We start from the raw sequence: 26,700 nt of genomic DNA on the forward strand, positions 1-26,700 counted from the left end.
CTCAGTTGGTGTAAAGAGGCCGGGAAACAAGCGAACGACTTCACTATTGTCGATCACACTCGTTTAGTGGCCTGAGATCATGTAAATACAGCAGAAATGCTTTGCAGGGAGACCAGGCAAGGATGATGACAGTTGTAGTTAGCACCCGACGCCTGGGAATAGTGCTAACTCTACTGCTTTTCCCAGCCGCCAAAGCATTTAATTCTGGTATGTGTAATGATTTTTAGGGTTGATGTCAGCTGCGTAATGTCAGCTGCTATCATCCCTGGTGTATGTAATGGAGAGGTGTCTATCAGACATCCCCACTACTAGCCCAGACCTGGCGAGATCCAGCGACTCTGAAGAGCGGTGAACAATACTGTTCTTCACAGTCGCCGAGCTCAGTGCAAGACCCGGAATATCTGAAGAGCGGTGACGTTACTGATGTCACCGCTCTTCAGAGTCACCAGGTCTCGTGCTGCGCAGCGGAACCAAAAGTGGCTGTAGGCAAAGTTTATGGAGCATCAGAATGAGGTTCCATAGCCTTTGGTCTTCTCAATCCCTTCATGATCTACGAGATCCAGTTATGTAGGTAAAGTAGCGGCTTTTCTTGGTATTGCAACTAAAACAATATAATCACAGCTGTATCCAGCATTACAGCTTGGTCATATGTTATATAGTCATGTTACACTCCCCTCACTTCTAGTAACCTACAAGTGTACAAAGATATTATACAGTTACCATGTGACAAGTGGGCCTGTGTAACTTCAAATGTTAGGGCTGAATTTTAGTCCCAGTCCGGCCCTGGTGAACGGCGTACACCATTTTGGTAACATCAGTAATTGTTTGCGTTGAAAGGATGTTTTCAATCCATGTGAAGGAGATGCACGTTACACAAAGAACACGTGTCCTGCAATGTCCTTGAAGGTGTCAAACTTGCTGCTAAATCAGAGATGGGTGCACCCACACAAAGGCCTGTCCAGCTTCTGATCACTTCTTTCACCACTGCCTACTAAACTGCTCTTCGTCAAAAATGGATTGACACTAATTACATTGCCTCACAGTTTGAGAAGTACAGATCTAAGATCTTCAGCGTCATGCAACATCAACAGTGATTATCCTCCTAGTGAAATAATCAGAAATCCTTATTATGCAGAATTGCACAGTTATTAACAGTTACTTAATGTCTATACAGCTGTTTTTCCACTAGGGGTCTGAAAAAGTGGGCTTTGTTTTCGCGATGGTCCATGGCTGGCATTAGTATATTAATAGAGCGTTTGCCTTGTTGATTACTCTGGGTCACGCTGATCATCTATACTTAACCTAAATGGAAAAGTATTTTTTAATGAAAATATAAAGTTGCAGATTACTAACAGCGATCATTAAATTATTCATTGGTTACTTCAAAGAATTACTCAAACAAGGAAATTTGGAAGATTTAAATTATAGGCCAGTAGTTTCCACTTGTAAATTCCTGGCATACTTTCACTGCTTCAGGATTTTATCAGTCACGAAAGCAAAAGTAGCTATTCATGTATCAGAGCACGCGTCCTACAGGAACATCTCGGAATAAGGTCTTCTGAGCTTCTTCGCTGGTGTCAGAAACAATCAACTGCTATAATATTAGGACTAGTAATTAGAAAAGAAAATACCTTCTCATAATCAAATCCATGCTTTTCTTTGTATCCATTCCTGCAGATTGTGTAGTTATAAAATCTGGAGTTCTTCACCAGTCCCAGCCACTCTCTCCAGCCCGGGGGTATATAGCTTCCATTGTACTCATTGAGGTATTTTCCAAAAAATGCTGAATAAAACAATGAAAATAATAGATCAAAAATGCTTGATGGGAATTCAGCACACGAGGCATCATGCACATTTTGCAAATGTTCTAGTAATAAAATATAATCAAAAAGGTCAGAAGTAGAACATACAAATTCCACATCAATGACTTATTCTAACTACAGTCCGATTACCCACTGCATGCCACAAAAGTTGTATTTCTGCCACTTGGCATGGGAAAATCAGAAAATAAATGCTTCATGTTGCCAAATATTTCCTGATCCAGACTATGAAATGTGCCAGTGGCTCTATCAGTCCTAGCATCATCTGATGCATTTAGCAGATTGATAGAGGTCACCTTCTGCCAAAAGTATTTATAAAAAATATATATAAATTTAAATAATGCTTAAGTTTATCCAATTAATGTCTAGCACAAATTTAAAGGGTGGTCCGAAATACAACCTAATTTGCCTCCTAAATCCCCATCTACTTATTTCCATAATCTAAACTATATTCTAATATACTTGAATTAAAAATTCCCTATCCTTCCCTAATTACACTGGTTTTCTTTTTTTTTTTTTTTTCCTTCTCACAACTTTGGATTACATTGAGAATCCTAGTGCATGCTGGGATACTCAAATGAAGTGTTATCAGGGAGCAGAGGTTGCGACCACTGCCACAACCCATGCCGTCTCCATGAAAAAGCATCATAAGTGACCCTCATTTCAGGGGCTGAGCTAGTCCCTGTGTGATGTACACTGTTAGTGTGTGTTGTAAGACGAATACCCGTCTTGCAGGGAACAGTGCCGCCCTAACAAATAACGTCACTTGCAGGGATGGCTTTGGTCTCTGCGCGCCAGGTATTTTCACAATGCGCACTAACAGTGAACTCTGCCGCAGGGTCGTTACTGCTGATCTGAGAAGACGAGAGCGCACTGTCATTGTGCACATCACACAGTGCACATGGCGCAGGGACTAGCCCAGACCCTGAAGTGAGCGTCACTGATGACGCTTCATTTCAGGGAGAGGGCAGAGACAGTGGCAGTGACCGCAGCCTCTGCCCCGTGAGAATGCTTCTTTGACTATCCCAGCATGCACTGGTGATTCTCAAACAAAAAGTCATCAAATAGGAAGTTGTAGAAAAGAAAATATGAGAGAAGTTAGATAATTTGGTTAGGGAAGGATAGGGAATTTTTAGATTATGGCATTAAATAGATTGGGAATTAGGATGAAATTGAAGTTGTGTTTTTCAGCCAAAGTGGATAAAAGTTGTCTGCTCACTTGTAAACATGCCTGTGTGTGATGCCAAAAAGTGAATTAAGAACTGCCACAACAGATGTGTCTTATTCCAGCTTTTGTTATTCTCCGAGATGCAAAGGAAAACAAAATAAATGATAATGCCAAAAGTGTTTCTCTTTTTTGGGGGGGGATTTTTTTCTTTTTAGGCAAAAAAGCCTCCCCCCAAAATTACCGTATTTTACCTGTCAGTCAACAGGAAAATAGTTAGTGTCCTACAAACACTGCAGGTTTTGTGGCATCTTTTTTCACTTTCGGCGATTTCTTGAGTTACAAGTTTTGCATTCATGACACCACTAAACAGACATTTAATTAACATGCTATAAAAGTTTATGTTGGATAGCACCCATAAAATCTTGACAAACCCCTTTAACCATTGCATAGTCTGTAAAAAAAAAAAAAAAAAAAAAAAGCTATAAATCTGCTCCACTACATTTAAAAAAAAAAAAAAACATATATTCAACTACTTGGAAACAAAAAAACTAATCCCTGATTTACTGGTAAATATTTTAGATACAATCCATAAAAACAACAACATGATTATAATGCAGGCTGGATTAATTTTACTAAATCTCTTTCCAATTAACATGGAATTTCCGTTTTTATTCAGAGCTGAAAATACTTTGAAACCTATTAAATGCCCATTGCATTATTGTACCAAGGGAGCCATTGATGCATCCGTGACAGAATGCAGATTTTTCTGATGAATGCTATCTCTTTAAGAATGGGAGCTCTGTGATGGGTTCAAAGTTCAGGACAAGACTGAGACAATGAGAAAAGTATTTTGCTGGCAAGCTGTGCGGGTCCACAAGAGGTCTTAATGAATACTAACAACTGCAAATTAATCATTAGCGGTATATTTATTTTTTTATTAAAATGTATGAAAAATTTTTTAGAAACACAGTGTAGACAAAAAAAAAAGTTCATAACATTTGCTGTAGACCTATAGAACTGCATTTAAAGGTGTATACAGAGGAGCGGAGGGCCCATGCAAAAAATAGAAAGGCCTTGATCCATAGCTGACCCCATGTTGAGTCACTGCTCTCCCGCATCTTGTGATTGCAGAGCACAGTCTAAAGTTCACATAGAACCCCCAACTTACCTCTCATGGGAAAAGGAAGGCCAATCTAACCTGGGGCCCCAAAGGGGCTCTCTCTTAGACACCGGCAGCGATGATTATTAGGGATTGAGGACACAAATCCACTATACTGTGCAATTTTATCACCATATTGTTTATTTATGGTTCTAATCATATACGTCTGTGCTCCAATTTGATCTACAAACATCCTTAATAGTAGAAATGAGAGGATGAATTCGTGGAGGAGCGAGTTAGAGAGGAAATTCCCTATATATCCGGTTCCATACGAATTCAATCACTTTGAGATATGATTCGTGGTCCACAAAAAAAAAACAAAACAAAAAAAAAAACAACTCTCTCTTTTATTCCTATCTCATCTGTAGAGTGTAAGTTCTTATGGTGAGCAGGGTCCTCTCTCTCGCTCACCTGTAGTGTGTAAGCTCATGAGGTCAGCGGGGTCCTCACTCTCTCTTGTAGTGTGTAAGCTCTTATGGTCAGTGGGGTCCTCTCTCGTCTAGATTGTAACCTTTTTTAGTTGGCAGGATCCTCGCTCCCCTCTTATGTATTGTGTAAGCTCATAAGGTCAGCAGGGTCCTCACTCTCTCTCACCTGTAGTGTGTAAGCTCATAAGTAGGGTTGAGCGACCTTTAGTTTTTTAGGGTCGAGTCGGGTTTTGTGAAACCCGACTGTCTTAAAAGTCGAGTCGAGTGAAATCGGCCGACCACCGTGAAAAGTCCGGTTTCGGCCGAAACACGAAACCCAATGAAGGAATTTTTTTTTTTTTTTCTCTTTCTCTCAATTTCGTATTGCACATTCCAACTCCCTGCTGCGCACAAGCGATAACATGACAATAGGCGTTCACTCCCCTAAGACCTATGTCATCACTCTGCCCACGCTCATTCATTGGCTGAAAAAATGGCGCTAAACGCGTCATACAAAACGCGACTTTGGCGCCAAGATCGCGTACCGCATGGCCGACCCCGCACAGGGATCGGGTCGGGTTTCATGAGACGCCGACTTTGCCAAAAGTCGGCGACTTATGAAAATTAACGACCCGTTTCGCTCAACCCTACTCATAAGGTCAGCGGGGTCCTCACTCTCTCTCACCTGTAGTGTGTAAGCTCATAAGGTCAGTGGAGTCCTCACTCATGACAGTAAGGCGTAAGCTCTTATGGTCAGCATGTTTCCTATCTCATCTGTAGAGTGTAAGATCTTATGATGAGTAGGGTCCTCACTCTCGCTCTCTCCCTCACCCCTGTAGTGTATAAGCTCATAAAGTCAGCGGGTCCTCACTCTCTCACCTGTAGTGTGTAAGGTCATAAGGTCAGTGGGGTCCTCTCTCTCTCTCACCTGTAGAGTGTAAGCTCTTATAGTCAGTGGGGTTTGTTCTCTCTCCCATTTGTATTTTTTTGAGAGTATTCCAGTATTGCTGAGATTTATGGTAATTGTGTTTCCTATCTCGTCTGTAGTGTGTAAGTGCAGCGCCCCAGAGTCCTGGTCGTGCAGTATTGTCGCTCTGCCGCTAAGGTGAGTGATGATACGTCTGATTGTACTAAAGGAGTTCACCTGACCAGGTATCACATTCACACATTACACTTCACACTCCGGCCACCAGAGGGAGCAAAAGGTTCTATGTATTAGGCCACTCCTCACACTCTAGTAAAACTGGGGGCTGTATAGGAAGTTAGTGAGAAAGCTGACTGGGTTTTGCCCAGGCAACATCCAGTGAGAGGGTGTTGCGGGGAAAGATTCAGGGGGGTCCCTGTCAGGGGTGGGATCCTGACAGAGGCCTAGCAAGAGACAGATTGTTACGGAACCACGCCTGCACTTCATTGCGGCGGTATCTTAAGAAAGGACAAGAAGCGAAGTATATTGTGGAGAAGTGAGAAACGAGATCACAGCAACAAAGGAGATAATACTGGGAGGAGTCGTGCCCCGAGATCGTGGCAACATCCTTCTGAGGCGCGTAGCCGGTGGCCGGAAAACCGAGGGAGTACTGGCTCTACGCTTTACTTCAATCACGGCAGGGCAGTTGACTTTAGGTTGGCTGTCTCACCTTTTCACCTAAGCAGACAACGGAGGCAAATTGTGGGAGAGGGGCGTCTCTAAGGTCCCTATAAAATAGCTCCAGGCCTACCCCCGTCATACGGGTGCGTCCTATCCAAACTGGTGGACGGAGAGAGAGAACATCAGAAACAGATACAAGAGTTGTGAGGACTATCCCGTGGTGCTCAGCAGGGAGGTACTACAACACACAGGCGCAAGTAGGAAGGCTACTGATTTCCACCTGCAAAGGGAACTCTGGATGTGCCTTCGGACCGGCCGGTCTCAGCAAGCCCTGTTAGCAGTGCTCTGGATTGTGGATGCCGAAGTCTACAGTAAAAGGTAAAGAGACTGCAACCTTGTGTCCTCGTTATTTACCGCGACCTAAACCACCACCACCTACACCTTTAATTGGACGCCCCTTAGCAGGGCCACGGACCGGGTCGGGCCATCGTGACATCCCCAGAACCGAGACAGAGGGACCCGGTACCGAGTACCCCATTGCCCTGCGTCTGGGGGCGCTCCAAATGTTCTTATGATCAGTAGGGTCCTCACTCTCTCTCTTTCTCACCAGTAGTGTGTAAGCTCACAAGGTCAGCGGGGTCCTCACTCTCTCACCTGTAGAGTGTAAGCTCATAAGGTCAGCGTGGTTTGTTTTAGCTCTCATTTGTATTTTTTTGAGAGAAGTATTGCTGAGATTTATTTGAAGCAAATCGAATTTTGAGGAAAAATTTTCACAAGATCCGCTCATCTCTACCAGTCTGCACACTACAGTGGAGCCTGCACTGATGGGTCTTAAAAGTCATCAGTTAGAAATAGTACTCACCCGTTCTGTATCCTGTATTATTTAGATACACAGCAAAGCTGCGAGGTTCATGTATGGCTTGCCAAGAAGGAGAGGAGCAGTTTTCGTTGTTTGTATAAATGTTGTGGTTGTGGACATATTTCCCAGTTAACATAGACGAACGTGATGGACAACACATTGGAGTGGTCACAAAAGCATTGACAAAATGTGCACCTCCTTCTTCCATGATTTTTCTGGTTTTGTTCATCACCTGCAACGATCCTGAAATAAATAATACTCTTTGCTAATGTACAAGACATATGTTTGTAAGGCAGCGTAATATTTTTTAGTCATTCCGTTTAATCAATAGACTTAATATACATTCAGCAAACGAGGCAAAATAATGACACTGGATCTCAGTTCTTGGGCAAGTATTTATACACCATTTGCATGCACTATGAGGGATGGCTGACAGTGGCGAGTAGCCAACATATAACTCAGGTGAGCGCTATCCAATGTTGTACTATGGAGTAGTGCCGACTAGCAATTATTTTCTCATGATGCAGAGTTGGCATCAGAAAAAAAATTGCTGCATGCTATAACTGGCAGTGTATACCGGATGGCATGCAACCATACAAGTCTATGGGTGCGTGCAAAAAAAAAAAAAAAAAAATTGGATTGCACTCTGATGTCATCCAACTGCACTCTGATATAGAGTGGCTCACACAATGGAGAAGATGGAGAGATCAAGTTCTTCATCTTCTCCGCACCTGTGATCAGATTCTCACATGTGAGAGAATCAGATCACAGAACAATGACACTCGGATCACGCTCGCAGCAGAGGGTCATTTGCTACTTGCCAGTGTGAGCAAGCCCTGAAAACCAGCACATATACTACACAATATACCTATAAAACTAGTTTCACATAGTTTTTTTAAGAAATTTGAAAATAACACATTTTTAAAGTGGAATCTGCTTTTGGCGGAGTTTCTTATCCTGGAGTGATTTTAAAGAGATTTGGGAGTTTGTTTTTTTAGTCCTGAAGTGTTTTTGTGGCCTTTTGATTTTGGACAGTGCCTAGTTTGGAGGGGACTCCATCAGGATCCGCTACAAGGAAGTGACAAGCACTTTTTTTTACCACGCTCAAAGCACTGATCATGTCAAGAGCAAAGTACTGTAGCTTTACATAGAAATTAACGAGTTTTTTCAAATGTTATTAGTGATTGATCAATAAATCAAAGAGGCTGTGTGGCAGTGCACGGAGACTATCAGACTCCATAGTATGAAGGCACTTTTGTAGACGATGTTGGGAATTTTGTGGTGCAGACATTCTGATTTAGGCTAGGGTCACACGACCGTTGATTCTCTCATCCGAGAGAATCGGGTTGATTATGCTAATGACACTCTGATCACACTCTGATTAGAGTGTCAGAATAGTGTGATTTGATTCTCATAGATGTGAAAATTGAGGCACACTGAGGAGTAGATGGAGAAAAAAAAAAAAAAAGTCTCCATCCTCTCCATTCTGTGAGTCCGCGGAAATCGGTCTGGACTCAGATGTCATCCAAGTGCAGTCTGATGATTTCCACGCACCCATAGATGTGAATTGGCGAGTCAACCGATTTACACATCGTACTGCTATTTTTTTTTCTATACCAAATCGGGTTGAAAAAAAAAAAAGTTGATCACCACTGTCCCATTACACACCATTAGCACTTGTCCGATTTTTACGGTCATTTGAACGAGCCCTTAAAAAGCAGAATATTTTTGATATCCTACATTTTATTGTCATTATTAATCATACAACACAGAAAGGAAAGGGCCAGACGTCCTTTCATCACTAAGCATATACCATGCCCAATATGTTAAGTTAATACTTCCACTGGATAATAGTTACCGTAAATACTTCCTAAATCAGGTCATTTTTGCAAGTACTATTCAGATTAGCCTCAGTGGTTTGCAAAGATCTAACTAATATAAAAAATAAAATATAAAGACTGCTCACCTAATTCCACATCCTGGTCATCTGTGAGGACAAGAATAATATTCGGCCTAATATTTCTCCTATCTGGTGCGATCCGTCCTCTAAATTTGGGCGCTTTCACAGCTTTACAATAGCTTGCTGGCAGGAGCACGACGAGGAGTGCAAAGCAGTAATACTTCATTGTAGACCGGCAGACTGGTGCAATGGGAGCAGATGATGCTGTAGCTTCTTCTATTTGTAGACAATCTGCAGCTGAGACACAATTATTAAAAAGTCATTTTTCCGCCATTTAAACCAGCATAAATTTCCATGCATTAGGATGTGACACAAATGATCCCCACCAGGTCAAGCTAATAAATAATTATCTCCAGTGATTAGCTAGGGGAATAGGATCAGCCATGGGAGGGGAAAGTTGAATATTTGTACGCAGGCTGGAAACCATCTGTAGAGAGTTACATACAATGTTTGTATTGGTAAATATGAGCATGGGACTGGGTATTGTATAGATTTAGGCTATGTGCACACGCTGCGGATTAGGCTTAGGAATTTCTGGTGTGGACTGTCTCTCCTGGCAGAAAACGCACCTGCGTTTTTTTTGTGTGGTTTCGCAGCGTTTTTTTGTGCGTTTTTGCTGTGGTTTTCTTGCGGATTTGCTGCGTTTTTTACCCCTGCGGTTTTCTATAAAGGAAAGGCCGGATGAGTCAGAGAGGAGCAAGCAGGGGGAGCTTACTGAGGGGGTGATTTGGATAAGAAACTGACAATTTCACCTCAGCAACTGCCACGCTCACCTGCTGGTCCGGCGGTGGCTGAAATCAATCCCCAGTGATGGATGTGGAGGCCTTATTGCACAGACTGCGCGAACAGGCCAGCACTCAGGGCACCGAATGGCTGCAGCAGTCCATCAGCAGCTTTCTGGATGGAGCGGTGATGGGACCAGCCCAGGTACCTGCAGAGGGACGCCGGCCGCGGAGGTTCAGGCCTCCGGCGCGCTTGAGCCCCGACATCACTCCTTGGGCCCGGCGCCGTATCAGGAGCCCCTCTAGGGACCCTCCGTCAGGAGACGCGAGTGGCGGTGCAGTAGCGGCCCGCGGCAGAGCCGGGAGGAATCCAGCAGCACAGCGGGGCCTGCAGCAGGGGGAAGTGTCGGCCTCCTCGGCGCGTGCGACTCACCAGGTGTCGGGACCAGGAGCGGCGGGTGTGCCAGGTCAGGTGAGCCTGCTTGGCGCGGAGGAGCGGGCGCTTCCAGGAGACGGGGGCCTTATTCCCAGGCCTCTCGGCGTGTGGCATCTAACGGGCGGCGTTCTGCTGGCCCTGTCAGCAGCGCTCTGCCTGGGACGGGGCAGGGAGCTGGAGGGCCGATTTCCTCTAGCCAGCACAGTCCAGGGCTGAGTCCATCCAGGGGGTCTGGCCATGTCACAGCTGCAGATAGGAGCACTTCCCAGCACAGGCAGTGTTACGCTGGCTCAGGCATCTTCACAGCGGCGGCGTCAGCAGCAAGGGACCCTGCACCTTCGGATGGGGTGTCACAGGACAGTCGGCTGTCTGACTTACCCGGGGACCAACGGATGGAGAGCTCAGGAGAGGAGCACGTACGTCTGGCTTCAGGATCTTCGGCTGCCGGGTCCACAGTGCTCGGGCAGCTAGGTGAGAACAATCCTTTTCTTTCATGTACCCCTGTGTTAGCTCCCTCTGTCAGTGTTAATAGGGATGTATTTATGGGGGGAGTCGGGGGGGGGTTAGGGCTTATCATGCATGGGCTTAGAGATCTGGCGGCGCTATGGGGATCGGGGGGTTCAAACTTGGGGTCTTCTTCTGCGGCATGGCTTGGGAATCCGGGGGAAGTTTCGGGTTTGAGGGGTTCACTGATATGAGTTCTAGGAGTATGTCGTCAGATAACGTGGGGAATGATGCTGCGGCGACGAGTGCCGCCGTACCTTCAGTTAGCGTGTCTGTTGCCAGTCAGGCAGGGGAAGCGGAAAAAGATACCTCAGTGCGTTTGGATGATGCGGCCCGTGGGGAGGTATACGTGTTTCGAGGGACCGTTGGTGGCATACTTAAAAAGTGAAACTAGGGATACAATTTGGAAAGGGGAATACGTGGAAATATTCTCCTTATTACCACTAGAGCGTTTTCAATTGGACAGGCAAAGAGGATTTAAAAAAAGAGGAGGAAGAAAAGAGGCGTTTTAGGCTGATTCCTAGGACGTTTTCTAATTGGTTACAGGTATTCGCCATTTTGGCGAGTGTGATTGGTGAGAGGTCCCCCGAGAACTGCTCGGGGCTTTTTTGTTACATGGATGCGATTGGGGAAGCTTATCGGACTTACGGGGGCCAAGGTTGGCTCAGATACGATGAGCAATTACGGCAACGGAAGGCCATTAGGCCCAGTATTCGGTGGGATCACAAAGATATAGCTTTGTGGATGAAGGTTATGGTCCCGTCACGCTTCGGGTCAGGCAGCCAGTCGTTTCTTGGAAGCGCTGGGGGTTCAGGGCAGTCGGGACACTCAGCGGCAATGCAGAGAGGACTGTGCTTTGCATTCAATGAAGGGTCATGTAAATTTGGGGGAAAATGCAAATTCAAGCATGAATGTGCAACTTGCGGGGGACCGCACGGGTCATCCAAATGTTTTAAGGGTGGCAGACAGAGAAGCGGAGACGGTTCTGAAAACAGGAATGACGCCAATTCATCTGGACGTGATGGTGCCATTTCTAAATAGGTACCCTGATTCACCAGCTGCAGTTTTGTTAGAAGGAGGTTTTCGGGATGGTTTCCGTAATCCATTCGTGGATGCGGAACATAAAATTTTCCACAAAAAATTTGAAATCGGCTTTGCAATTTCCTGACGTGGTTGCTAAAAAGCTGGAAAGCGAAGTTAAAATTGGGTAGGATGGCCGGCCCTTTTCCAGTGCCGCCTATACGCAATCTGAGGGTTTCCCCGTTGGGCATGGTACCAAAAAAGGAACCCAATAAATTCAGATTGATTCATCATCTGTCCTTTCCGAAAGTGTCCTCAGTAAATGACTGAATTGACCCTCAGTTATGTTCGGTGATTTACACTTCATTTGATGCGGCTATGGATTGGGTGCGGGTATGTGGGGGTGGCGCACTATTGGCGAAAACGGATATTGAAGCGGCTTTCATGCTACTATCGGTTCACCCGGAGAGTATGCATCTCCTGGGTTGCTATTGGGATGGAGGTTTTTACGTCGATCGCTGTCTCCCCATGGGTTGTTCCCTTTCCTGCGCGTACGTTTAAACTTTTAGCACCTTTTTGGAGTGGGTGGTGAAAGACGTGTCGGGCTTGAAATCCTGCATTCACTATCTGGATGACTTCCTGTTTATAGGGCCGGCTCAAAGTACCGATTGAACACTATGGAGAGAGTGTGCAAGATTTTCGGGGTTCCTTTAGCTCCGGACAAAACTGTGGGTCCAGTCACTGTTCGGAGTTTTCTGGGTATAGAAATCGATACCTTAGAAATGGTGTGCTGGCTGACTGGGGATAAGGTCAGCGCTCTGAGCGAAGAGGTGTCTAGGGCATGTAGTGCTAAAAAATTGAAGCTGAGGGAGGTACAATCTTTGCTTGGCAAATTGAACTTCGCTTGCCGTATTATGCCGATGGGAAGGGCATTCTGCCGCAGGTTGTCTTTGGCGACCAGGGGCGTTCGATCTCTGGTTCATTTTATCAGACTAAAGAAGTTATTGCGTGAAGATTTGGCAGTATGGGCAAATTTTTTGGAGAATTACAACGGAAATCTATCTGGATAAAACCGGTTGTGAATTCAGATGATTTGGGTTTCATCATTGCCGTGGTGGATGATCGTGGTTTTGGTTTGTTTTTTCAAGGCAGTTGGTTGTTGGCTGAATGGCCTGGTTTCTGGCTGGAGCAAGGTTGGCTACAAAATTGGGTTCTTCCTCATTTGTTCCCTATCGTTGTTGCGTTGTCATTATGGGGTAACAGTGTGCGAGATAGGAAGATTAGTTTTCCATGTGGGTCCGATGCGGTTGCCGTGGCGATAAATTCACTGTCGGCTGATTCACCGGCGGTAGTAAAAATTTTGCAGCGTTTGGTTTTTTTGGGCTTATCTTTGAATTTGTGGATTGTGGTGGAGGTCAGGTCGATGGCTCCTAACCCTGTCTCTGTTGCTCTCACTTGCAGGGAGATCGTTTTCGAGAATTGGTACCTCAGCCGGAGTCAACAGGCCAGGAGTGCCCAGCGGAGTTATGGAAGCTTCCTGGCGGGCAGTAGATTATCTGTTTCAGAATTCTTTATCGGCTAGGTCTTGGAGTCAGTATCAGCAGGCATGGGGTATTTGGGAAGAATGGGGTGTTTCTTTAGGGGCGGGACTACAGGATGAGAGCAGATTATTGTTGTTGATCGGGCAGTTTAAAGAGTCGGGTTGGTCCGTGTCTAGACTGAACAAGTTGTTGGCGGGCATTGCATTTGGTTTCAAGGCTCGGGGCCTTAAGGACGTCACAAAGTTTTTTTGGTAGTTCAGACATTAAAGGGATGGAGAAAAGGTTGGGCGGTGAGCAATAAAAGACGCCCGATATCATACGAGGTATTGTTAATTTTGGGCAATCAGTTAGCTTCGGTCTGTTTATCGCAATGGGAAATAATTCTTTTTAAGGCGGCCTTCGCATGAGCGTTCTTTGGAGCCTTTCGGTTAGGGGAGTTGGTCAGCCCCTCTAAAAGAACCAAAGGGGGTTTGTTGAAGGAAGACGTGGACGTGTATAATGATGAGGTAGTTATTCGGCTTCGATTTTCTAAGACAGACAGTCAAGGTAAAGGCTGTAAAGTGGTGTTATTTAAGGTGGCCGGTTCCCCGTTATGCCCGGTCCTGTGTGTTAATGCTTTCATGGGGATGGGAGGAGGATTGTCCAACCCCCTTTTGGTCCATGAGGATGGTTCCTTTTTATCTCGATTTCAGTTCATAGCGGTTTTTAAGAAATATTTGATCGCAGGGGGAATTTCACTGGGGGATTACAGTGGGCACTCATTTAGGATCGGCGCAGCGACGGAAGCTGCCAGGAGGGGCCTGGGCGAGGAGGTGGTAAAAAAGATCAGTCGGTGGGAGTCGAGGAGATTCATTTCCTATATCCGCCCGAACTTGGTCTAATGGTTTAATAGTTGAGTTGTTTTTTTTTTCTTATTGTTGTGTTATCTATTTCAGGCCGCGAGCACCAGCTGGTGTGGATCATGGGCCACTCTTTCGCTTTTTGGGCGGCTTTGCGGGCCGCAATTCGGCCGGACGGGCGGCAACTGGGGTTCTCAAGAGAGACAGCGATTCTGTGGTGGATCGGGAAACGCGGAATGATATGGAGCCAGCTTTTGCCGGAGTTCCACCAGTTTGTTCGTTTGGATTGAGCTCCGGAGGTGGTAGTAATTCATTTGGGCGGCAATGACTTGGGCAAAAGGCCCTGTAAGGAATTGATAAAGGACATAAAGTTTGACATTGAGACTTTGGGCAGCGTTTCCGAAGTTGTTAGTTGTCTGGTCGGATATTATCCCGAGGAAGGTGTGGCGAGGTGCTCGCTCAATTGAGGGGATAAATAAGGCCAGAATAAAAGTAAATAGGGCGGTATCTCAGTTCATGGCGCGGAATGGGGCATTGGTAGTGCGTCATGTAAATTTGGAATCCGGAAAGGGCGAATATTGGAGGGCAGATGGCACGCATTTAAATGCAATTGGGGTTGACATGTGGTGTCTCGCTGTTCAGGAAGGAATTGAGACGGGTTTGGAGGGACACAAATGTTTGAGGTGTCAAAACATTTATGTTGGAGGTCCTCGAAGTTGGTGGAAAGAGGAGAATGGCGGATTCTAAAGGGGGGGACCTCTAGTGGTCCTGGACTCCCCCCGGAGTGGATTGCGAGTGGATGTGGTAGATCAGCCCGTGGAGCGGCTGATTAAAGGATTTGGTAATCGGTTGGTTTGGCCGGGTTGGTCATTATCTGCCTCCGAGCTGGTGCTTAGCGTCTGGAGGCAAGACTAAGCCTGGAGGCCAAGGTACACAATTTTAACTTCTGCAAGGTTATTTTTGAGGCTTCGAGGACCACCACTCCCTGGGGGGATATTGTTTACATGTTGTGTTTATGTTTAATAAAAGGCTGCTGTGGCCATTTAATCCAAATCTGGTGTAATGTCGTTATTCAGGAGGGGATCTTATGATAAGGCAGTTTACGAGAGATCCGATGCAGTAAGTAATTAAGGTTAGGCATTTAAGTCAGTAAAGGCGGTCATGAGTCATGTGTACCCCTTACGTCATGGAATGGGTACAAAAACGCTGCAGATTCACAAAAAAGTAGTGACATGCTACTTCTTTTAAACCGCAGTGTTTCCGCAGCGGATTTTCCGCAAAGTGTGCACAGCATTTTTTTTTTCTCGTTGATTTACATTGTACTGTAAATCAATTGCGGATCTGCAGCGTTTCTGCACTGCAAAAAAAAGCTGCGGATCCGCAGAGAATCCGCAACGTGTGCACATACCCTTAGGTTACATACAGACGAGCAGGGTCAGAGCCGCTCATGATGAGAGAGGGTGTAGGTTCTTAAACAATAATGACGCCCCACACAACACAAGAGCTGTGCATTTTATGCCTCATGGAGAGGTCTATTCTACTTTTTTACACATAAGAAAAAGTCAATTTTCATCAGTGTTTAATAACCAAATTTTGTTTTTACCATCAGTGCTTCATTATTGATTTACACAAATGCAAAAAATAAATATAAACTAGAATTGATAATGCATAGAAACACTGATAAGTAGACATTTTTTGAGAAAGAAAAAAGCATAAGTCATCCCACTGCAACAATATGCAAAAAAAAAAAACAACCCACACAACTGCAAAGCTTCTCCCAGCTATTGCAATGCTAACACAGACAAAAACTAATTGCAATGCCTCTGCGTTTTCCAGGATTATCACTTAGGCCGGAGACACACTGGTGCGAGAGACGGCCGAGTCTCGCTGGTTAAAAGCAAGCTGTGGCACCTGCACTCCGGAGCGGAGCGTGCGGCTCCATAGCAATACATGGAGCTGCACGCTCAGCTCCGGAATGCAGGTGCCACAGCTTGCTTTTAACCAGCGAGACTCGGCCGTCTCTCGCACCAGTGTGTCTCCGGCCTTACCCATAGACTTGTTATCAGTGAGGCGATCAAAACATTGCATCTACCCCAAAATGGTATCAGTAAAATCATCAGCAAAATTTTTATTTTTTTTAGTTATTTTTTTAATATTTATTTTATTTATTTATTTTTTTTTACAAATTTTAAACATTTTTTTCACCACTTACATAAAAAGTAAAAACTATACATGTTTGGTATCTGCATAATCATACTGACCTGGGGAATCATTTCCAAGTCATGGAGAATCACATTGCCAGGTCAGTTTTACCCTAAACTGAACACGGTAAATTAAAAAAAAAAAAAAAAAAACTAAAAAAAACTATTGTGGAACTGTACTTTTTTTTTTTGCAATTTCAGCGCATTTGGAATGTTTTTCCCACTTTCCAGTATACTATGTGGTAAAATGAATGGTGTCTTTCAAAAGTAAAACTTGTTCTGCAAAAAACAAGCCTTCGTATGGATATGAAGATGGGAAAAAAAAAAAAAAAAGTGATGGCTCTTGGAAGAAGGGGAGGAAAAAAAACCCTGAAAATCGCCATGTCGTGAAGGGGTTAATGGGGTGGTCCAAAGGTAAAGTTGTTTTCTTCCCAAATTCTTATCCATGTAGTGCCATAATCTAAACTATTTTCTAATATACCATATATACTCAAGTATAAGTCGACTCGAGTATAAGCCGAGGCACCCAATTTTACCTAAAAAAAAACTGGGAAAACGTATTGACTTGAGTATAAGCCTGGTATGCATTGTCCCCTCATCCCTATCCTGGTATGCATGGCTTCCTCATCCCTATCCTGGTATGCATGGCCTCCTCATCCCTATCCTGGTATGCATGGCCTTCTCATCCCTATCCTGGTATGCATGGCTCCTCATCCCTATCATGGTATGCATTGTCCCCTCATCCCTATCCCGGTATGCATTGTCCCCTCATCCCTATCCCGGTATGCATTGTCCCCTCATCCCTATCCTGGTATGCATGGCTCCTCACCCCTATCCTGGTATGCATGGCTCATCATCCCTATCCTGGTATGCATGACTCCTCATCCCTATCCAGGTATGCATGGCCTTATCCCTATCTTTGTATGCATGGCCTGATCCTTATACTGGTATGATTGCCCCCCCATCAAAAAAATAAAAAATAAAATAAACCTTTAGGCTATGTGCCCACATTGCAGAATGTAAGCAGAATTTTCCTCATCAAAACTAGACGCCCTTGCCAGGAAATCCGCTCGTGTTTTTTTTTCCGCGTTTTTATCGCGTATTTGTTGCGTTTTTCATGCGTTTTTTTTCCCCATGCGTGCCAATACAATTATATAGCGGCAAAATCACCGCAATTCTGTACCGGAAGTCCGCTGCCTCGGAGTAACCTTAGACTCTGCCCTGTCCTTCAAACCGCACATCCAAGCTCTTTCCACCTCCTGTCGCCTCCAGCTCAAAAATATCTCCAGAATCCGTCCTTTCCTCAACCTTCAATCTAACATTTGTTGTAGAGATGTGTCTGCTGCTAGAACTCTGTGTGGCATTGACCTGGTCTCTAATCTGAGCTGCTGCTAACCTGCGATTTCTGAGGCTGGTGACTTGGATAAACTTATCCTCAGAAGCAGAGGAGACTCTTGGTCTTCCTTTCCTGGGGCGGTCCTCATGTGAGCCAGTTTCTTTGTAGCGCTTGATGTTTTTGCAACTGCACTTGGGGACATTTTCAAAGTTTTCCCAATTTTTCGGACTGATTGACCTTCATTTCTTAAAGTAATGATGGCCACTCGTTTTTCTTTACTTAGCTGCTTTTTTCTTGCCATAATACAAATTCTAAGGGTGCGTGTCCACGTTCAGGATGGCCGGCGGTATCGTCGGAGCGGCTAAGCCACTCGGCGCTAAGCCCCGCCCCCTTCTGGGACACGATGATGCCGGATGTGTTAACTGTACACATCCGGGATCATCGCACTCCTCGCATAGGGCCCTGTGATATTCCTTGCGGCGACGCAGCGTCGCCGCAAGGAACACGGACATGCTGCGATCTGAAAAGACGCGCAGCATGTCCGGAGTCGCAGGGCCGCCGCGTGCGTGTTTCCACGCATAGTGGACATGGGATGTCAAAAAATCCCCTCCACTATGCTGGAACATCTGGACGCTGCGTGTTTGACGCTGCGGCCCCACGCAGCGTCAAACACGCAGCGTTAACTGACCGTGGACACATACCCTTACAGTCTATTCAGTAGGACTATCAGCTGTGTATCCACCAGACTTCTGCACAACACAACTGATGGTCCCAACCCCACTTATAAGGCAAGAAATCCCACTTATTAAACCTGACAGGGCACACCTGTGAAGTGACAACCATTTCCGGTGAATACCTCTTGAAGCTCATCAAGAGAATGCCAAGAGTGTGCAAAACCAAAACCATAGGAAATACCTGCTGAAAAAAAAAAAAAACGCTGAAAGAAGCGACATGCTGCAGTTTGCTAAAACACACCAGTTTTTGAAATCAGTCAGAAAAAAACAATGCATGTGCATGAGATTTCTGAAATCTCAGTTTTTGTTGGTACTGTTGCGCTTTTTTGCTTCTTTTTAAATGCAAATTTTAAGCAACATGTGAACATAGCCTTAGGCCATGGTCACACTTTCAGCACCAGTGAGCTTTTTACCTCAGCATTTGTAAGCCAAAATCAGGAGTGGAAAGTAAATCAGGAGAGGAAAAGTACAATAGAAACACGTCACTACACATCTGTATTTATCACCCTCTCCTGATTTTGGCTTACAAATGCTGAGGTAAAATACTGACCAAATGCTGAACGAGACCTTAGGCTATGTTCCCACGATTGCTTTTTATAGTGTTTTTGTTACTGCGTATTTTCCCAGTGTCAAAAACGCAGTGTCTTCCAGTTACAGCAAAGTGGATGGTATTTCTAGAAGTCTCCTGCCCGCTGTGCTTCTTATATACGGTGAGCACACTGACCTGCAGTGCGTTTTCAAATCTGCAGCATGTCACTTTCTTTTGTGGGTACACCGAGTTTTCTGTGCAGATTTTCCCCTAAGGGCTCATTTCCACTTGCGAGGAAAACGGACGAGTGCAATCCGATAAAAAAAATAGGATTGCACTCGGACCAATGTTATTCAATAGGTGTCTTTTCATTTGTGATTTTTTTCTCAGCCGAAATCGGACTTGTAATCGCACCTACGCATATAAAGTTCAGTGAAATCAAAATACTGGAATGTTTCAAAGATAAACCAGCTTTATTTGAAGAATGGCAAAGCAAACAGAAAGAACAAGCATGTTAAAAAACACAAGTCCCCCAATTTAAATAATTGATGCAGAAATTCTACAACATCAAAAACACACCAAAAGCTCATGGTGGAAACATAGTCTTACTCTATTAGCGCTGGACAAGTTAGCAAAGAAAAACAGTGATGTGGCTAGTTGCATTTGAGAAATGCACGATATTGTGTCTGCATTCGTTTACATCAAGGATCCTCTCAGTCCCGTCTGTAGTGTGGTAGAACTAAGGCCTCATTCACATATACCAGCGCCATTTCTTTTTTCACATATAGCGCTTGTACCTATGGGGTTGTTCACATCAGATTTTTTTTCCTCGGACCGAGAGACATGTCCGATATTGTTTGGATTAAAATCTGCAATGCAAGTCTATGGGTCAGTGAAAATAAAAAAAATCTGACATTTGGACGCCATGCGATTTTTCAATGACTATTTGGAGAAGGTGGAAAAATTCTTTTGTCAGTGAAAAAAAAAAAAAACTGATGAAAATTTGACCAAACTCCCATGAAACCCTGATGAAAGTCACGGATGAAACTCAGTCCGTTTTTCTATTACGTCAAAAAACTGACATCTGAATGAGGCCTAAAGCCACATTTACACTTTGAGTATTTGGCTAGCATATTACATCAGTATTTGTAAGCCAAAACCAGGACTGGAACAGTATAATAGAAACATATCACCACTTCGGCATTTTTTGCTCACTCCTGGTTTTGGCTTAGAAATACTGAGATAAAAAAAACTCCTCAAGGTGTGCACATGGCCCAAGACTACCCAGGCCTATAAACATCACCATGCATTACAGCTGGAAATAGCCGAGCTTAATGCCCAGAGAGACACAGCGCAAAACGCACCTACTGCGAATATGACCCACAAGAAAATTTATAAAATTGGCACTTGGAGTGGTTGTCCATATGGAGAAGGCACATGGAGTCTTTGCAGCCATGTGCGGTTGTATAGTGCTCATTATGTCACCTTATTATTGAACAATGCTCCTAGGGCTCAAAGAAGAGCATCCAAATCTCTGAACTAAGGACCAATGAGTGGAACAGACTACCACTAGAGGTAGTGAGTTCTCATTCAATGGAAGTCTTCAAACAGAGGCTGGACAGACATCTATCTGAGATGGTTTAGTGAATCCTGCATTGAGCAGCGGTTGGATTCGGTGAACCCTGGAGGTCCCTTCCACATCTAACATTCTAGGATTCTATGACCTACGAGGGCTCGGCTGCTGCCTTTATACCTTTGTGACGCATATGAGAGCTAAAAGTGACTAGAACTACGATAATACAGAGACCAAACAAGCCTATGCAGCATCATTTTCTCATGTCCCAAAGGCTGTGAAGCTCACAATGAATGACAGTATTGATGATCAGGTTTAGCACTGTAGGAAGAGCCTAGCTCCCGAGCAGCATCTCATCAATCAACATTGGCAGAAACTCTGCCCTATTCATAATCCACTGAGCCTTGGATGATCCTCGGTTTCTCCCTGCTGTTTACATAGACCCATTATACTCTCAGCATTCTTTAGTGCTTGTCATTCAGGATGATACACAATCAGAAGTGATAGAAAACTCCTAGTCTAGGGGCCATCCAAATCTAATCACTGCAGATGTTCCTACAGAGACAGGCTTCCACTAGGGGCAAACAAAGAGAAGGTACGATGAAATATTAACTAAAAGTAATAGAATTGCTCCTGACCTAGTTATGATGATTTCCTTGGCTGAATGAAGCAGGTGAACACTCAACCCCTTCATGTAAAAAAAAAAAAGAAAAAAAAAAAAAAAGAACGAAGACTAGCCCAAATATATTATCGGATCAGCGGTTTGGCACCTGAGACATTGTGCAAAGCAGTGTTTAGACATGCAACATTAACCTGAATCAGGCAAGCAAGTAGAACTAATTAAGTGAGAAATATCCATAGTTCGGGAGAGGAAGGGGATGTGTAGTCAGCGTGGGGGATTTCCGTCAGTCAGCGAAAAACAAAATTGCGTCTTGCTTACAACACCAAAGTAAAATGCAGTTTTAATGAAGTACCATTTGTCTGTCTGCTTACATCAGTCACTGCAAATCATCTAAAATTCAGGAAGGGCATGTGAGTTAAAGCAAAGGACAGAAAAGGCACTCGACTACTGAATTCAAGGGATTTTCATAAAAAATCTACCCAGAAAATTTAAAGGGAATGTGCCTTGTTGAGCATATAATCTGATCCAAGGACAGCAGTTTATGGAGAATGGAGTGGAGAAAATTAAAACATTATTTTGGGGTGGGGGCAGAAAATTGAGGGGCGGTGGAAGACTCTTTCACACATTAGTTTTTCATGTACGAGCTCTATTCATGTTTTTCACATACCTATGATAATCTTTGGGGTAGTTCACATGTCTAATTTTTGTTTGTGAGGCCGGTTTCACACATCCTGATATTTCCGGTACTGGAAAAAACGTTACCAGAGATATCCGTGTCAGTTTGTCACATCCGTGTGGCATCCGTGTGCTGTCCGTGTATTGAAACAATTTGTGTCAATTTTAACTCTATGACTTTAAAAATGCACACGGACAGCATCCGTGTGCAGTACGTATTTACATGGACCCATTGACTTGTATAGGTCTGTGTGATCCGTGCTGTCACTCAAAAACAGACATGTCAGCGTGTTTTGCACATGGACACACGGTCTGAAAACACGCTGACATGTGCATAGACCCATTCATTGAATGGGTGTACGTGTGACAGTGTCTCCGGTACGTGAGAAAACTGTCACCACACATACCAGAGACACCGATTTGTGAAACCGGCCTTAGGCCGGCCTCTTTACAAAACAATTCCATTTCGGTTAAGTTTGATGGTCGCCGAGCATGGACAGCCCTCTTCAAATGATCCCACAGATGTTCAATGATATTCAGGTCTGGGGACTGGGATGGCCATTCCAGAACAGTGTAATTGTTCCTCTGCATGAATGCCTAAGTAGATCTGGAGCGGTGTTTTGGATCATTGTCTTGCTGAAAGATCCATCCCCTGCGTAACTTCAACTTTGTCACTGATTCATGAACATTATTGTCAAGAATCTGCTGATACTGAGAGGAATCCATGCGTCCCTCAACTTTAACAAGATTCCCGGTGCCGGCATTGGCCACACAGCCTCAAAGCATGATGGAACCTCCACCAAATTTTACTGTGGGTAGCAAGTGTTTTTCTTGGAATGCTGTGTTTTTTTGCCGCCATGCATAACACCTTTTTGTATGACCAAACAACTCAATCTTGGTTTCATCAGTCCACAGGACCTTCTTCCAAAAAGAACTTGGTTTCTCCAAATGTGCTTTTGCATACCTCAGACGACTCTGTTTGTGGTGTGCTTGCAGAAACGGCTTCTTTCGCATCACTCTCCCATACAGCTTCTCCATGTGCAAAGTGCGTTGTATAGTTGACCAATGCACAGTGACACCATCTGCAGCAAGTTGATGCTGCAGCTCTCTGAGGTGGTCTGAGGATTGTCCTTGACTGATCTCACCATTCTTCTTCTCTGCCTTTCTGATGTTTTTCTTGGCCTGCCACTTCTGGCCTTAACAAGAACTGTACCCGTGTTCTTCCATTTCCTTACTATGTTCCTCACAGTGGAAATTGACAGGTTAAATCTCTGAGACAGCTTTTTGTATCCTTCCCCTGAACAACTATGTTGAATAATCTTTGTTTTCAGATCATTTGACAGTTGTTTTGAGGAGCCCATGATGCCACTCTTCAGAGGAGATTCAAACAGGAGAACAACTTGCAAGTGGCCACTTTAGGGCTGTCCCACACGTCCAGATAATTCCGGTACCGGAATAAATCGGTACCGGAGTTATCCGTGTCCGTGTGCCTGGGAACTCACGGAGGCCATACGTGCGGCACACGTGTGCCACCCGTATGGCGAGTGGGTACCACACGGAGCGTGTGGTACCCACTCTGCATGGTGCTGAAGCTGCGATTCATATCTTCCCTGCAGCAGCGTTTGCTGTAGAGAAAATATGAAGAATAGTGTTAAAAATAAAGATTTAGGTGTCCGCCGCCCCCCCACCCCCTGTGCGCCCCCCCGCTGGTCAGAAAATACTTACCCGCTCCCTCGCTGCTTCCTGGTCTGGCCGCGGCTTCTCCTGCATGCGGTCACGTGGGGCCGATCATTTACAGTCATGAATATGTGGCTCCACCTCCCATAGGGGCGGAGCCGACTATTCATGATTGTAAATGATCGGCCCCACGTGACCGCATACAGTAGGAGGCGCGGCCAGACCAGGAAGGAGCGAGGGAGCGGGAAAGTATTTTCTGACCAGCGGGGGGGGGGGGGGCGCACAGGGGGTGGGGGGGCGGCGGACACCTAAATCTTTATTTTTAACACTATTCTTCATATTTTCTCTACAGCAAACGCTGCTGCAGAGAGGATATGAATCGCGGCTTCAGCACCATGTGGGGGGGACAGCGCTTACTGTAGCGCTGTCTCCTGCACGCACACGGACCCCAGACGGAGAATGTCCGTGTGAGGTCCGTGTTTTACGCGGACCCATTGACTCTATTGGGTCCGTGTAAAACGTGCGCTCCCACGAACACTGACATGTCTCCGTGTTTGGCACACGGAGACACGGTCCGCAAAAAATCAATGACATCTGCACAGATGCATTGATTTTTATGGGTCTACGTGTGTCAGTGTCTCCGGTACGTGAGGAAACTGTCACCTCACGTACCGGAATCACTGACGTGTGAAACCGGCCTTAAGTAGCTTTTCTCATGATTGCATACACCTGGCTATGAAGTTCAAAGCTCAATGAGGTTACAAAAACAAAAAAAGGGCTTTAGTAAGTCAGTAAAAAGTAGGTAGGAGTATTTAAAACAAGAAAATGATAAGGGTGCCCATACTTATGCACCTGTCAAATTTTGTTTGAATGCAGATTGCACATTTTCTGTTAGTACAATAAACCTCATTTCAAGGCAGAAACATTACTGTGTCCAACAGTTATTAGATATATGAAACTGAAATAGCTGTTGCAAAAAAACAATTTTTATAAATCATTAAGCTTAAGATTAATAGGGGTGCCCAAGTGTGTGTGTGTGTGTGTGTGTGTGTGTGTGTGTGTGTGTGTGTGTGTGTGTGTGTGTGTGTGTGTGTGTGTGTGTGTGTGTGTATATATATATATATATATATATGTGTATATATATATATATATAACAAAACGCCGTACGGAAGCCATACGGATGACACACAGATAAATTTGTGCGTAAAAATTGCATCCTCGCATTGAATACGGAACACTGTTTTGGGACAATTACTGCGTATTACGGCCGTGAAAAACGGACCGTATTTTCATACGCCTAGTGTGACGCCAACTTAACTGAATCCTTCTAAGCACTATGTAGAAACAGGAGGTCAATTTTCCCATAAGTTTGCAAATGTCAATGGCAGGGGGGAGGGGTGGAGCAGCTGTGTTAGGGGTTGAAGAGGGGAGTGATTCCTGCAGGTACAAGAGACTTCCTGTTTCTACATAGAGCAGAGAAAACAGAAAAAAAAAAGTTGGATAGAAAGGCAAAATGAGCAATTGTAAGTACACAGTGCTATATAATATGATGACTACAATATACTAAGAGGATAAAGACTGATTTTTAGTGCTTCTTTAAGGAAACAGGTCTGAAAAATATTCCTGGAACAGTTTCTGATTAAACCACATATGAAGTACTGAATGTAAAATCAGCACAAGTAGTTTTTACATGTGGTTTTCAATTCTGCTGTTTTTCACAGCTGGTATCAATGCAGGAAAAAAGCCACAACAACACTATACATAGAGCATTCTGTGATTTCAAAGTGCAGTGTGCGCTAAAACCAACACAAAACCACAGAAAAAAAATATGCAAAGTGTGAATGAGAGCTCATAAATTCCCATTCAATAACATTGCACATCTGGCAGCAGTGGTAAAATACAGAAAGCGTCAAGCCGATAAAACGACTTGTATATAGCCTATAGGAATTCATGAGTAAAATTTTTGTGCTCAATTTTTGGGGATATGTATTATTCCAACATTGAATTGAAAGTGTTGGCAGCACTAAAACATAGCTTTTTAACGGATTTATTGCTGCAACAAGTGATGGTCTACAAGAGTATATGGAATTGCGTGAGTTGTATGTGCGCTACGATTTTTATTGAAAAAAAGTCACATTGAGGGCAAATGATGACAGTGAAAACACAGCAAATACTCTTCTGCATATTAGCTTGTAGAGAATCTGCTGTGCCATCATAGTGCAAGAGATTTTAAGAAATCTCATGTTCATTCTGCAAAATATATTTGCAGTGTAAATTGCCAAGAACTACGGGTGTGAAATCCATAGATCATAAATTTATGCTGCAGATGTAGGTATTAGGCCATGTGCACAAGTCAGGAATCTTTGCAGAAATTTCCTGACCCAAACCGGACTTTTTCCGCAGGAAATCCACATGCGTTTTTTTGCGTTTTTTTTTTTTTTTTTTGCAGATTTCTCGTTTTTTTCCTGGAGCTTCCCCAATACAATATATGGTGAAAAATCTGCAAAATTAATGAACATGCTGCGTTTCTTACCACGATGCGTTTTTTTCACGGAAAAAAACGCAACATGTGCACACAAATTGCGGATTGCATTCTATTAATAGGATGCGGTTTTTTTTTGCGGTTTTCTCACGTTTTATAAAGCGAAAAAACGCGAAAAATCCAGAACGTGTGCACACAGCCTTAGGCCGGCCTCACGCTCAGTGTAGGGAAATACGGTCCGTTTTTTACGGCCGTAATACGCAGAAATGTTCCCAAAATAGTGATCCGTATGTCATCCGTAGGCAGGGTGTGGCAGCGTATTTTGCGCATGGCATCCTCCATATGTAATCCGTATGGCATCCGTTCTGCGATATTTTCTTGCAGGCTTGCAAAACCGACATCTAATGGATTTATGGGCTCAAATGTTCGTTAAAACATATATACAGTATAATATAAATATATATATATATATATTTGAGACATTATATACCGTATATACTCGAGTATAAGCCGACCCCCCTAATTTTGCCACAAAAAACTGGGAAAACTTATTGACTCGAGTATAAGCCTAGGGTGGAAAATGCAGCAGCTACCGGTGAATTTCAAAAATAAAAATAGATGCTCCATACCCTTCATTATGGCCCCATAGCTGTGCCATATAGTGCTCTGCACCGTTCATTATTGCCCCATAGCTGTACCATAGAAAGCTGTGCCATATAGTGCTCTGCACCGTTCATTATTGCCCCATAGCTGTGCCATATAGTGCTCTGCACCGTTCATTATTGCCCCATAGATGTGCCATAGAAAGCTGTGCACCGTTCATAATTGCCCCATAGCGCTCTGCACCGTTC

At 44.2% G+C, this 26,700-nt stretch overlaps 1 protein-coding gene across 4 annotated transcripts in view; it reads right to left on the reverse strand.

Annotated features, from left to right (window-relative positions):
* SULF1 (sulfatase 1) overlaps positions 1-26,700 on the reverse strand; it is a 189,381-nt gene that overhangs the window by 85,991 nt on the left and 76,690 nt on the right. For all 4 annotated transcript variants that reach the window (XM_077270635.1, XM_077270633.1, XM_077270637.1 and 1 more), the window contains 3 exons: positions 8,965-9,195; positions 7,002-7,241; positions 1,632-1,783 (listed from right to left, as the gene is read on the reverse strand). In XM_077270635.1, coding sequence (XP_077126750.1) covers positions 1,632-1,783; positions 7,002-7,241; positions 8,965-9,124 — 552 coding nt within the window. In that variant the 5' untranslated portion in view covers positions 9,125-9,195. Of the gene's footprint in view, positions 1-1,631; positions 1,784-7,001; positions 7,242-8,964; positions 9,196-26,700 lie in introns of those variants that run through there.

The sequence above is a fragment of the Ranitomeya variabilis genome, chromosome 6, assembly GCF_051348905.1.
Source record: "Ranitomeya variabilis isolate aRanVar5 chromosome 6, aRanVar5.hap1, whole genome shotgun sequence".
Classification (NCBI taxonomy): domain Eukaryota; kingdom Metazoa; phylum Chordata; class Amphibia; order Anura; family Dendrobatidae; genus Ranitomeya; species Ranitomeya variabilis.